General features: G+C 38.6%; 2 protein-coding genes across 2 annotated transcripts in view; both read right to left on the bottom strand.

Annotated features, from left to right (window-relative positions):
• LOC103924271 overlaps nucleotides 1–15,208 on the bottom strand; it is a 391,194-nt gene that overhangs the window by 134,630 nt on the left and 241,356 nt on the right. The window lies entirely within an intron of this gene.
• LOC103924270 (protocadherin-15) overlaps nucleotides 1–15,208 on the bottom strand; it is a 376,716-nt gene that overhangs the window by 120,152 nt on the left and 241,356 nt on the right. Inside the window, exon 17 of the mRNA XM_009332761.1 lies at nucleotides 6,342–6,470. Coding sequence (XP_009331036.1) covers nucleotides 6,342–6,470 — 129 coding nt within the window. The remainder of the gene's footprint in view (nucleotides 1–6,341; nucleotides 6,471–15,208) is intronic.

Below are 15,208 nucleotides of genomic sequence, written 5' to 3'. Positions count from 1 at the left end.
AGGGAAAGAATGATAAAATTAAGTTAAAATATGCAGTGAACACTATTCATAGAAGTTACCATTCTCTGCATTTCTCATTCTTCTTACATATCCTCTTCCAGGTCAGAAAGACGACACTCCCCAAGACTTATTTTGAGGAAAGCACGGCGCATACCATTTAGCTTAAACCAAAAGCAAATCCCAACACCTCTTCTGTACACAACTTTAAGCAGTACCCAGCCAAGCTGACATGAGCATACCCTATCATGCACATGCAAAAGATTAAAGGCAGACTCTGTGGATGCAGTGATTCAGAGAAGCTATAATTCTTCCACCCTGATCAGGTATTAGGGGCTGACAAAACTGATACAGGCTGGGCAAGAAGCAAGAATAGAAAGCTCTTGCAACAAGACCTGAGCACATCCATGCCCGACTGGAAATACCCTCCCCTCTGCACATCTTGTCTGACACGAAACTATGAAAGTCTTTATGTCACCAGCATCTCTATGAGGATCTTAAGGGAGGCGGTGCTGAAAGCCTTACTAAAGGCCTCTCTAACCTACCATGTAGACAACTTTCTTATAAGCATGCAAGGAAATGAAACCACAGAGGTCCTATCAAAATGACCTTGTGATGATCCAATCACTTATAAGAAACTACATGGAAGTTACAGAAATGAGCACAAACAGAAGCTCAAGAATAACAGTTTAATAGCTATTTTGCATTGGAAAGTTGCACCTCATTCCTACACACACAGCCACAGTGGTAGTCATACCACTAAATGGTAACAGATACATTGGTGATACCGATGCACACATTCCAATGAAAAAGACAAAAGTCTGGAATTCCTCTGGTTGTGGTCCGTAAGCCATGTTATGATTCTCCGATTTTAAATTCCGATTAATTTTTTAATGGATTCTGACTTCAAAATCCTAGCTGCTCGTATTGTTTTTACCTATATTAGGTGAATTCAAAATATGTTGTTAGGTAATGTATTATGCAGTGAGCAGTAGTCATGGACTCACTCTAGGTATTTGAGATTTACTTCAGAAACCGTGATTTTACTCTTCCCCAAAGGTTTAATTCCTTTCCCTCATAGACTGTCCTCTCATACCAATAAATCTCCCTTTTTTCTGGTCATGGTCGTTTTTCCTCCCCCTCTAGTCTTCCTACAAGTTGTCTAAAAGTACAGGAGACCTGAGAATTTAATTTCAGAAGCTGGTATTTTTAATACAGGTGAGATGTAATCTACAGTGCAGGTTGTGGGAAATCATACCCTGTTCTATGAGCCTTCATGCAGAAAACATGACAATGGTGATTTAGGTAAAGCCAAGATTCCTTTCTAGACTTTTGACAATAAAATCTTGTAATGTAATACCTCATCAGCATTTGAAGCAGTTTTCCTACGTACAGAAACACAGCATCATGTAGTTGTAAGGGATCTCTAGAGGTCATTTAGTCCAACACAATACGCCTTACTGACATCTGTGAAACTTAAACTGGACTTGCAGGGTTTACCACCTTATGAATTTAAATAAAAATAGAAGCTTGTAAGAATTCGCTGATATTCACAGACAGAAAGCTCTGTTAGGAAATTGGCATCATAATTACATTTCATTAGCATTAAAAAGCGACAGTTTGCTTCTTTACACAGCATATTTAAAACATTTCTATACCACTAAAAGGAAATGTCTAGAACCAGTAGACTGGTGCCATACAGGCTGTCCCTGTCTCACTTATTTGCCTTACAGTTTTGCTTTGCTTTGTTCTGTAGTGGACAGATGCTATTGGATATATACCACAGGTATGAATTTACATTTATTACATAAATAGAAAAGTAAAATAGTTCCATTGTACAGTACAATTAAAGAAAGTCCTTCAAAGCTTGTTTTTCCAATAGGTAGAATAGCTCCATCCTAAAGAGCAACTTACTTTCTTTAAGCATTTCTTTTCTCATTTAAAAAAAGCAGCAGAAGACAGAGGTATTATACACACTCTTTGCAAACCCCTTTCATTATTGGAGTTTATTTATACTGTCTCCATTTTAGGGAAGATCTAAGGCCCAGTGTTACTTGAACATCTGATTAGGGGTTGGTTTGTCCACTGCCATGTAATTCTTTATCCATATTTTCTTTCTCATTTCCTTTCATGTCCTTATCTCCTCTTGATACCAACACATTCATGTTGGAGATTTCAAACAGTGCTGATCAGTGACACAAAAAACATGCCTACAATAAAGAAATGATGGGTCTGTGTGAATGAATCTGGGTGAATATAAAAACCAGAGGAATAAAAACTTCAGTTGAGTGATTTGTTTCCTCTCCTGGGCCCCATCAGGTAAACTGCTTCTTATTTAACCACAGACTGCATTTTTAAGGTCTGTAACAAACTACTTGGGACTGTGTTTTGCTGAACAAGAATGCGAACCCGTTTGCAGATTTTGTAGTCAATAGATTGATCCCCACCTAAATTTCATTCCCCTTTTTTACATCCTACGCACCTGGTATTGATAAATAGCACACTCTACAATGCAAATCATTCAGATGCCCCATCTTCAAGCAGGACCTCAGCTGTTTTAGACTGCAACAGACAATAAGGTGCCTGAATTTCATTTTCAGGTTTCCCATTTGAAGTGTTTTGTTTCCTGTTGGTCTTTATAGACAACTTCATTCAGCAATTCTCCTCCCATCTTGCTGGGGGATCCCCATGATCAGACATGAAAGAACAGCAGGGAATCCAATATACCTCCCACTGCCCCAATTTAGACAACACTGTGTAAAATAAAAGGGATTTGAAATACATCGGCTACACTTCCAGCCTTATCCTTTCCAGCTTTTGTTCTTTTAATCTTCAGTATGCTCCTCAAATCCCCACAGGCAGCACTCCTATGCCAGTGCCTTCAGGAACTCCAGCTGGCAGACAAAGCCAGAGTGGCAGAGAGTGAGAGCACTTCAGAGTGTGAATACTGCCTCCCTGCCCTTAACAAGCCCTCCCCTCTTTGACAGAAAATCTTTCATTACCCTTGCTCTGCATCTCCTTGGGAGACAAATTCCCAAACGTTACCTAACCCCTTATAGAAATCCCTTTTTAAGTCCAACTTTCCCACTCAAAGCAAAGTAGAACACAGAAATCTCGTCTGTGGCAGGAGTTATTCATGGGAGTGTTTGACCTAATTGTTTTACACCCCAAATTGCTTATAACCTTACCTGTATTAGGGGAGAAGGGACAAAAGGAAGGTGTGAATGTGATTCATCACTTGTTTAGAATAGATGAGCAGACAAGAGACAGGAAGTTTTCCATCTCAGGAGAGGAAAGAAAGAGAAAGCCCATATAGAAAGTCAAGAATGGGAAAAACATTTCAATAGCTGTTCACGTGTTATCTGGACTATTTCTAACGTTTTAATACAGGTACTGATAATTTTTTTGACAGCCTTACCTTTCTACTTATTGACATCATAGAATATATCCCCAGACTTACCAGCATTACTATCATGTCAACTGGCAATTGTAAAAAAAATTAAAAAAAAAAAAAAATAGTAGCTGCTGCTAATAATCAAACCATATAATAATTGATTTTGGTAGATCTTGCATGAATAAAATAATGGATTTCACTATAAAATACATTCAAATAGTAAGCTGATTAGAAACAAAATAAATTATGTTGGGAGGGAACTCTGGAGGTTGTTTGGTCAATCTTTCAGCATCCAGGTCATTGCTTATGTCTTATTACCTTAAACAGCCCATAACTTTATCAATCTTCTACTGAGGGTAGCGCTTTCCTCCCTCAGGCTGACACTGGGCTCAGGCAGCTGATGATCCTGATACCAAACCTTACCAGTAAAAAACCTGGGGCATCAAAGTAGTTGAGCACTTTTTCCATACCCTTTGTCACTAGGTCCTCTGGCTCAATGAGCAGCAGGGCCCGTATCTTCTTGGGTCTTAACATAAAAATCTCTTGCTATATTTTCCCCATGCAAAATGGGAAGCCAACATTCAAAAGGGAAAGGGATACCACAAAATCTGTTTGTTTATTTTTTTTTCAATCATCTATATCACTGCTTACTCTGGTGAATTTCAGGTTTCTGTTTGAAATGAATATAGTAAAAGACATTCTGAAAAGTAGGCTTGTCAGTCAGTGGCTTAATTCTTGGTAGTGAAAACACATGACACAATAAAGGCTACCTTCTTTTACCAGGCTATTTTCATCTAAAAAAGGCCTTTATATTTTAACCACATTACAGCTTCTATACAAAATGTATTCCCATAGAAACCTCTCCCATACCTACTGTGGTTCTAATGTACTGTGAAGCACAACACCACAACAAAAGATATTTCACTTTTTAAAGAAGAATATCCTCAAACAACATAGCTACACCTAAATGCTCATCATCCTTATTTCAATAATCTCACTGAAGCCAGAAAAAAATTCCAAATGCCCCAACCACGCTTTCCTATACTATCTATTTGCATTTGTGAATATGAAACGTAGAAACTACATCCAGTATTTGTGTTATAAAGAGAAAGCTTTTTCCATCCAGAGACTGGGAATTAGGACTGGTGATAAACATGACAATAAATGATACAACATTTCTGTCATTCCACAACTAGGAATAAGCTATCACAAAGCTTGATTAAATATTTTCATTTCAACACAACTTAGAAATTATACTAATTCATAAGATAGAGAGGTTCTGTTGCAATAACTTGTTTTATTTTGTAGTTCCATCTAAACTAAAAATAGACCCAATCTAGTATTTGAGAAGATTATTGCACCTTGAGGGCACCCAGCAAAACGCAAAATGGATTTTAAAGATATTTGGTTCTGATTTGAAATATCATGTCCGTACATTTTAGGATGCAAAGTGAAAACTGACCACATAAGATGAACACAATGACAAAACCAAAGCAATAACTTACCGATTTATGGAAACTGATTTAATTGCAGGGATCCTAATTTCTATATGACCAAAGCTTCAAAACAGCCTTTGATGAGGCTGATATTTCTAGCATAACAAAATTAAGCTTTAGGAAAACTGTAATCTTCATCAATGCTGACAAAAGTTAATTCCCTTGAAAATACACCTGAGCTCGGACAGCTTCAAAACAGTACCCACCTCTAATGATACCAGGTTATACAGCAAGCAGAACGTAGACATATGTAGAACCACTTCAGTATAAGTGCAAATGAAACTACTGAAGAAGCCTACAAAACCTGAAGTACAGCTTGAATGAAATAAAACTTTGTGAATAAGTGACAAAATTGGAAGGAAAAGCAACCCTAATCCAAAGAAGCATTTTTTCAATTTATAAATACCAGAAAACAACTGAAGTGAAATTCACTCAAAAAGAACCCAAAATTAACAAGAAAGATGATAGACGAGAAACATCGATGGATAATATAAATTTGGAAAGAAACATAGTTATTATGGCTATATACTACCCAATAAGGTTCCCATGCTACCCAAAACGTCCTATTCTTTCTGAAGGTACTGCTAATAGAGCAATTAAGGAGTTCCCATTTTCTATTGATATGGTGCTACTGGAAAGAAAGGCAGATTTTTCGCCTAAATTCCTGAAAAACCATGCTTCCAAATTCATCTTGCACCTACAGCTCATATTGCGTCCAGCTTTTGTGCTACCCCATCACTGAAGGAAATAGGAAACATTATATTCAACTCCTAGTTTAAAAAAAAACAAAACCATTCATACTTTCTTCTTTCACCTGATGTTAGGAAAAACTGACTTGGCCAAAAAAAATGATTTATGTTTCAAGTGACTGAACCTGCATACGGTAGTCCAGAAGACCCATATATGTTATCAAAATTTACACAGCTTCAAATCACTCAAATTAACAGTACCCCAAGCACTATCTATTTTTATGACAGGTAATCAATTATTTCAGTCAACAGTTTAACTGTTTTTCCCTTTAATAGCCTTAAAATTTTCTATATGTGTGACAATTTTATATACGTGTCATTTGTTCAGTATGTTAGAAAAATATTTTTTAAAAAAGCAGTAAGAGTATAAAAACGTGGTGACAATGTTGTAACACTGTACATCTGTTATAAACAAGCTTTTACAGTGGTGTGTCTTCAAAACAGTTTTTTAACGTGCTATTTTTAAATGAAAAAGCCTTTTCAGCCATTAAGCATAGAGAAGAAGAAATTCAATTCTGTATTTTAAAGCCCAAAAGATGACTTATGTGAACATAAATGCATCTAACAATAGGAAGTTTGTATTTAAACCTAAGACATTTTGATGTCAGTTTGTCTAAGGGACAATTATTTTGTGCTCCTTCCTAATAGTCTGGACAGTTTGGGTAATAAAATAAACCATTTAACTCTGCACAGTTAATAACTTACCCTTACTTGACCAACAAAAGCATTGGCTTCCTCTTCCTGTACGGACAGGTTTTTAGGTAGAAACATATCAAAAACTGGTCCGTTGTCATTTACATCTGTCACCACTATATTAACAGTAGCAGTTGAGGTCTACAGAAAAAGATAACATTATGAACAAATTATCTTTATTTTACAATTTCACAGATGACAACCGATCAGCAACCTTAGTGCTATGTATTAGACCCATCCAGTACAGAATCACAGGTAAACAGATTATCAATTTTTTTTCGCATGTTTTTGTAAAACAAGAAGCATTATTCATTTGAAGAGTTTATTTTTACCTTTCTTATAAGACAAAACAGGCTCAAGACTGAATAATGCATTAGGGATGCTTGAAGGACTTCAGATATCTTTTTTCTTAAACAGTATTTTAAGGATTTAAGGATCTTCCGTTCTGAGTGGGGGGAAAAAAGCTATAAATATCAAAATTTGCCAGAAATTTGGAAAGAAATTACTGATTTTACTAATCAAAATATGCTACTGTGATGATTAGCCAGCCTCTTAGCTGGCACAATCATGCTACCAGAGCTCCATGGTGAGCTCAGCTGGCCTTAGCTCAGAGATCTCTATCATCCTTCACCCACATCACGCTGACATGCTATTACGCATTAGCACATCAACTTTAACATACAGAGAGGTGCCTAGTGGGAACAGCATAATTAACTATATTTAACACACATAAAATTTCAACAAAACACGTCTGTACTCCCTACTGAAATTTTCTATCCAAATCAAAGCAATTGGAGAGTGAAATACTTTGTTTGCAGGTCTTCACAGCTTGAGCCAGACCCCTTTTCCCTGGTCCTATATACAGAGTGTTTCAGACACAAAACACCACATTACTGTATTTAATACATTATTGTATTTTAAATCAATTCAACAAATGCTAGCACCTTTCCTATCAGAGATATTTTAATTTCATAAATTCAAATCCAGCATAGCAGCAAGTACCATTGCAAACTGTAGCTTCAGGTTTATTACAGTTTAAGATCGTAATAGAAACAGATACATCAGCTAACACTAGCTACTTCATGCAGTTAGTTATTTCAGAATATGCCTAAGCATTGGCATCTCAACTTCTCTGTTTCTGAAGTTTAACAGTTTCACACTGAGGTGAAATACCTCAGTTTGAGCCTCATGAATTTAAACATTGTGGCAAGAGCAACAAAAACATGCCTTTGTTTTATACCCTATAAATATAACAATGGAATTGCTGAGGACAATAATGCAAGTTTCTGTGGCCGGTGACACGGTTACAAAGAGAAGAAATGAACTTTTCATCCACCAGGGAAAAGAGAAGCACTACTGGGCAAAAACCACAGTAAGGAAGATTGAAATTATACACCAGGAAAGCCTTTCATTGCAAGAAGACAGAAGCACAGGCACAGACAGCGCAGGGAGGCTATAGCATCTTCCCCAGGAGCAAGATGCATTAGTATCTGTCATGACCAATAGCAGTGCAAACCAATGCTGAGATGGAGCAGGGGATGGGCAGGCTAACCTGGTTTTATAACACAGTGTCACTAGTCCATGAATGCTTCCTTCAGTGTTTAATTCAGTTCATATGCAAAGAAAATAAAATTATCTGGTTCTATAAATACAGCCTGCTAGACTGTATACTAAGGGAGACAGATGCTAGAAAGAAACACATGTGAAGTTTAACACTGATGCCTTATTGCTGCAGATTGCTAATTATGGTCGTCCAGACTCTGTTTTGTACTGTTCTCCCAGTGACATGAATGTTTGTAATGATGTCTATGCTGCAGCCACTGCTCCTGTGAAGTGCAGTGTAAAATCAAACACAGTATATTAAATCAGCTTTCCTGTGCTGTACCTACATGCCTTCTAATACTGAGCTACTTTGCGTCAAGCTACATTGAGTGAAATCTATACAACATTACAGTCACAGCAATTACACAGTGCAGATGTAACCCCCGAAAAAGTCCCTTGCTTTATGCACAAGACTAACGAGCCTGTTAGAAAGTGGCACCTCACAGGTTTCATAGCAAAGCCTGTAACCATCCTCCCTTAGAAAACAGCAACAAAGTCCGAATGTAATTCTGCATCTTTGTGTGTCTTTTCTGAAACATCTTCTGGTGCAGTACCTCCCATGTAACAAACCTCAAGCAGATTTACACCTTTGTAGGTCCTTGCAGTAACTGCCCACAATAAATACTGAATATCGTCTAATTTTTATTAAGGGGCAAGCTCCTTGTATCTGCCACATGGGAAAAGCACTTGCAAAGGACAACTAATGTACGCAAAACCTACTTGCTATCTTAATAGCATTTAGTCATGCTTTCATTGCTGTGTTGCCAGTTCAAGCTGGTAACTTACTCTCTGCAGGAGAGATCCTGTAACAGGTCACTCTCCTTCACCTTCCAAATCCTCAGACTTGGCAAGTGGCCCAGTCACCAGTATTGGAGTCAGCTACCTCTTTCCACAGCTATAAATCCAGCTGGTGCATTTGTACAGTGTCCCACGTATTCACTGAGGTGCTACCTGTGCTAGCAGGCTTCCTTAGCAATCCCTCTTGATACCGGCACAGCAAAGAGTGGATCCCAAACACACACAAGTGGTATGAATAATATCCATGCACAATACAGCTCTTCTGAGTGAGAGTTTTTCTACATTTTTTGTACAGAGGCAAATGAAGAAAACACATCTGTTCCACAATAAGCACCATACAGTAACTACTTAATACTTAAAAAGTAAAGAATACAGAATATTTTGAAACAAACAAACAAAAAAGATGCTTTCAGGCTGGCTTATATTCACTTATGCTCAGTTATTTGCTAATTGTTTCTGAAACTGCCATTCCCACATTCAATTTATATAAGGAAAATATACTTTACAATTTATGCATCATTATCAACACAAAACACACTCCAGAACGTTTGCTCTGATGATGTGCAACGTGCACTGATTGTAAATCAATCTTCCAAAGCTAACTGGATTCCACAGAATAAAGGGTAATAAAAACTGTTAGATTTAATAAACTGAGAGAAATATGGCATAAAAAACATTGGCTTAAGGCAGTAAGTACTTCTCGTTTTGAAAAATATTTCTTTTCCATTCAAGAGAATTTTAATGGGATGTGCCTGATAATCTGCAGCATGTTTAGTTCTCATGACGCTGAATCAACCCACAGCAGCTCTCAGAACAGCCGCCAAAACCCGGCTTTGCATCTGGTAACTTCTGAAGCAACTGCTGAAAGTAAAATTACTGTTATGATTTACTTACAGGTCTAACTTGTGTACATAAATGCATGCCAATGGGTGGCGGGGGGGGGTCATGTACTTATTTTAGATAAACATAGCAACACGTTATGAGGAACTCTTATGAGCACTTCTCCTAAATGACAGTGTTTTTCTAAACCTAAGCAACTCTCTGCTCTGGAAGCATGCTATTAACAACATGACCCTGCAGTAATACTTTTATGTCTTGAACAAAAAAGGGAACTTTTCTTCCCTTCAAGCCTTCTTGAAACCCAATCGTTATAATATTATTAGAAATATAGAGCTTACTAAAATGCTGGAACAAGTCTAGAAGGGGTCATTTGAAGAAATACCAAAGGAGACTCAGGTTTCACCTAAGAGGAGACAGTGGAGGCAGCTGGGAAGGCTCAGCTCTGCTTAACACAACCTGGATTTTAAGATTAATTTTAAGATCCTTTTTAACATCTTTATCAATGATGTTGATAGAGGAGGTAACGAAGCACACTCTCAAGTTTGCAGCCAACACCAAACTGGGGGTAACAGCCAATACGCTGGAGGGCAGGGCTGCCATTCAGAAGGACTGCAGCCAGCTGAGAAATGGGCCAACAGGAACCCCATGAAATTCAGCAAGGACAAATGCCCAGTCCTGCCCCTGGGAAGAACGAGCCCCTCACAGGGGCCTGGGCCTGCCTAGCTGGGAGCAGCTCTGTGAGAAAGGCCTGTGAGTGTTGGCAAACAGCAAGAGGAGCAGGAGCAGCTGCGTGCCCTGGCAGCAACACAGGCCAGCAGCTCATGGGCTGTACGGACAGGGGACCAGCCTGGAGATCCAAGGAAGGGATTATCCCCTCTGCTCAGCCCTCAGAAGACCACACCTAGATACTTAGGTAGTGTCAGGAGAGAAAATGGGTGTAAACTGAAACAAGAGAGGTTCAGACTGGACATAACCAATAGCTGCTCCCCATGAGAACAAAAATGACAGCATTTCAGCATGATGAAGCAAAAGTGCTTTCTGTACGCTGTGCTCTAGCTTGTCTTCATGCTGTAGACAGGTACTGAGAACCTGCTTTCAGCACTCTCTGCATAAGAGCATGAAGAATCAAGTTTTTGATGCCTTTTTGTCATTAGATGGGGTTACCTGAAAAAATCAACTACCAGGCTGACTTGTGCATATGAGGGGTGAAAGCCTTCTTGAGTTATTCGATAGGTTATTCTGTGATGTAAGGTAGGAACTGTCATTGGTGCTGAGGAATTCCAGGTCAGACTAAACCCCCAGGCTAACAAGAAGTGGAAAAACTGAAGAGTTTTTGCTTTGCTTAGTTTTGCAAGTAAAAAAGAAAATTTATGGGGATTTTATAAGAAGGGAGAGAGGGAGGTAGGAGGAGACATTTGGAATTGTTTTCCAACTCTTCTGTTATCTAAGAATTTTAGTATTTTTCAAATTGATGGCAATACTTTTACTCATCTTAAGCATCCTACCTTACCTGCCAGCCAACACAGCCACACAGGATAGTGCTCCACTTGTTATAGAGTCTCAAGTCATACTTAAACTTCCACTTATGAATTAAAAAAGCAGTAATTTTGCAAAGGAATAATACTTTATTGAGATGCCAAACAGGGAAATTATTTTACAAAATTAAGTTTTCTGTTCTTCCTAAAATTCCAAGGGTATCAAATTAAGATCCTGTAATAAAACCAACATTTCAAATATATCCTCATTTTTATATTAGTCCCAATTTAGCAAACTATCAGAAGTGGATGCATTCAGTGGCAGGATGACCAAGAGGAGCATTCATAAGCTCTGAGTTAGCAGCAATGTCCCTGTGTTCTCTTCCTTTAAATCAGTAACAACAAACTCTGAAACTGAGAAATATCCCACTGATGGAGCAATGCCAACCTTTTACATGAAGTGGTAGTCAGTTGGCTACCTTCATTTCTTTGAGATGCATAGAGCAGCAGTTCTGCCATTAATGTCAGAAACTGCTATAATTAAAGATTATTAAATAAAATCAACATTTTTATATCCCCATTAGATGGCTCCAAAGATTTGCTTAAGCTCTCTGCAAGCCACAGCTTAAGACCAACGTGCTGTTCTGAAATAGCCTTTATTAGACAGCTAGAATAAATTACAGTGGCTTATTCAGAACTGCAGCACGGAGCAGTATTGGTAACATCACGATCATCCATCCTGTAGATAATGTAAAAAGTCGCCAGCAACACTAAAATCACATTAACTAAATAATCATTGCTTAGAAGTTATGTTCAGGGCTAGCCATTACCTCTTTTCAGTCTGTCACCGGAAAAGAAAATAAGAAAGCAAGTAGACTATGGGTCATACCCTTTCTTACAGCAGCCAAGTAACTATTTAGCACACTAGTCAACAGGTAAGAAGGACCCCAGGTAATGAATGCATGCTTTGGGGATAAAAAGTGCACTGCGGAGAGGATAAAAGTAAACACACTGAGAAAGGGTCACTATATTTTGTATGAAGCTCAGTTTCTTGTACTGTTAGAGAAGCCTATCATTTCTTACTACCATTTTCAACTGCAGGTAGCAGTGGCTGTCCAAGATCACTCCCACTGTCACATAAACCACACTTCATTTCCTATGTCACTAGCTTAAATTCTTCCGCCAAGGAAACCTCCAGCACACAGACAGAGAGGTGGTGATGCTTTTAACTTTGTCACAACTCATCACATCAAAATTTTTAAGTCAGTAATGAAGAGCATGAGGAGTTATAAGAGTAATTCTTCACCTTTGACTATCAAAGCAGCAAAAATTATATTTAATTACAAGTTCCATCTAGGTGCCCATTTACTTCTGCAAAGCCAGCTTTCTTAGCCAGCTTTCTTGTCTCGTTGGGGGGCAGGGGGAGGAGATAGCTGTACTGCACATCTCAGCCTCAAGATTAAAAAAAAAGATTTAATTTCTCTTCATTTGTCGGTTCTCATATTTCCAAGTGCTGAAACATAGATCTGGAACCTATGTCCCAACTCCCTACAACATTACCATCCTCTTTGTTTGGCTCTAGTCTTGTACACTGCAAGGTGACCTGAGTATGGCAGACTAAAATTAAAGCAAGGCTTAGAACTACCAGCAGCATGAAGCAGATTTTTCCTTGCAAAGCTTGGGGAAAACGAATAGAGAAAAAGATTATGTTTGAAGAAAAGATGTTTGAAGAAAATCAGTTGCAGATAGAATCTTTTAATTCTCCCACTTGATTGTATAAATGGTATTTTGTTCATTACATACTTTAGAATGAAAGGAAGTAGTATCACAAATTTCTTCAGGAATTATGAAAAGTTGCAGTGTTTTGTAGAGAATCCTAAAAGAGACAGTAAAATAGCACTCTCTCCTTAAACAGAGCTGCTGTTTTGCTAAAGCTCTTCACATATGTTTAATTACCACTAAAAGTCTTCAAACAAACTTGAGTCGTTCCCCAAAGTAATGACAGAGACACCTAATTCACAACTGGTTTTGTATATCAACTGAATGGATACTCCTCATGCAAATACCAAGACAATACAGTAAGGATACCTAAAAAAATGCCTTGGCATTTCTACAAAAGATTTGTCAAGTATGGTTTGGAAAGGAGTGTGGAAGCTATTACTGGAAATTCATGCAGGGAAAAAAGTAGTACGGTCTCATGTCAGGCATTTCCTATTTATTACTGATGCAAACCGTGTTTACTTCTCTTTTATAATAAACGTAAGTCAAACAAAAGATCAACAGCTGCAATTCATAGCTTTCTTAGGGCCACTAAAATTGTTCTTACATACGTAATTCTTCCCTAAGCAATAAATGTAACATTTACATTGCCTCCACAAATATCTTTTGTCCTAAGTATGCCAGGCCCTGATAAATGTTATGGATGATAAATTTGAAGGAAATTTCACTTGTGACTTATTTTATTTGTACGCTGCCATTTAAATTGAAGTTGGGAATTGAAGAGAGCATTCTATGCCTTGGAGAGGAAACATTCTTAGGTCTGATGTCAGGCAAGTTTATTAATTTAGACAAACTCTAAGACAAATGCTATCATCTCTAGATATAACTAGTTTGCAAATAATAAGATCTGAGGCAAAGCCTAAGGCCTTATTTGATCGAAAAAAACCCTAAATAATGCTTCTGATCTACATATCAGGACTTATCTATATTCAATCCAAGAAAACTACACTTAAATTATGATATCCAAAATAATAGCTATTCTTTAACCAAACAGGGGAAACAGCTGCTCAGATCTTAAAACACTGGGAGTGATAAGTACCAGAATAAAATATACATGAACTATATAACAGGTAAATTGCCATGCTGTCCAAGTTCAGTGCTCCAGGAGAGTGACAGCCTGAAGAGTGGTGTTGCTAATGGGAATCTAATAATGATCGGTAATGGAGGATGACAATGAGGTGCCAAAGTTGGAAAAAGTGATGGGTAAATATGCACAACTGGTTACGGCCTTATTTATGAACCTTTTTGATGCACAGAAGCTGCATAACCACAAAAAACAACGTCCACTGGGCCATGGGGAAGGGGAAGCATGTTATTCTTTTCCGGTCTGCTTCTATCAGAAAGGCTGCAAGCCTCAGGTATTTTCACACCTTGTTTCCTTCCAGTGCAGGGTAAGAGAACTTTAAAAGCGGTATCTACCAACCCTCTACACCTTTCTGTGACAGATGCACTCGACCCCTTAACCAAACTAGCAGCAGTTTGGTACAGGCTCCAAAGGGGGTAAAGGCCTGAGCCATGGCCAGGCCAAGAAATCCTCTGGTTCTGGTCTGTTCTCTAAGAACCCACAAATGAGCCGAGTGGCACGGACTTTCTGTGACAGATGCACTCGACCCCTTAACCAAACTAGCAGCAGTTTGGTACAGGCTCCAAAGGGGGTAAAGGCCTGAGCCATGGCCAGGCCAAGAAATCCTCTGGTTCTGGTCTGTTCTCTAAGAACCCACAAATGAGCCGAGTGGCACGGACAGCATCGATGCATATGAGCTTGGAACACCAATCATGCGATTGACACATCAATAGCGGGTGGCTCTTCCCAAGACTCATTTATCAAGGAACAAAGAAAGTTGCAGGTACAGGGAGCCTCACGCATACCTTTCCCATCGCATGTACTTTGACTATGAGCCAACCACTTTATTCCATAAATATGACAGCCTAAGTGAGCCTTCTTTGAGCTCTCCCTGCTAGGCAGCGTGGCTGCATGGCGGTCATCTCCCCTTGAGCTGGGACACCTCTCAAGGTTGCTCCTCAAAGCAGAAAGACCTTTTACCAATGAAGACTGGACCCAGCAGCACCTAGGCTCCGAAAGGAGTTTAGAAAGCAAGAGGGTCCACTCTGAACCTCGTGACTCAACGGGAGGGTCTTCCTTACCCCTTGCGTCTCCGGTCTCTGTGTGAATCATTCTAACGATTTTAACTGAACTTCCGTTTGTATGTTTCTTCCATGCAGTAATTAATAAGGTGAACCTTGCCATCAAACTTATTGAACCTTGGCAAACCCCTGTTAAAACTTTGTTAAATTCCATCAAATTCATTGAATCCTGTCAAATTATTATTTTATCTCAATAAAACATATTGCTGCTTCTCTCTTTTGAGTGAGGTGCATTCCACT

The sequence above is a fragment of the Pygoscelis adeliae genome, unplaced genomic scaffold, assembly GCF_000699105.1.
Source record: "Pygoscelis adeliae isolate BGI_AS28 unplaced genomic scaffold, ASM69910v1 Scaffold139, whole genome shotgun sequence".
In the NCBI taxonomy this organism is placed as follows: domain Eukaryota; kingdom Metazoa; phylum Chordata; class Aves; order Sphenisciformes; family Spheniscidae; genus Pygoscelis; species Pygoscelis adeliae.
Note: the sequence above shows the minus strand (reverse complement) of the source record. Positions and strands in the feature narration are given on the sequence as shown.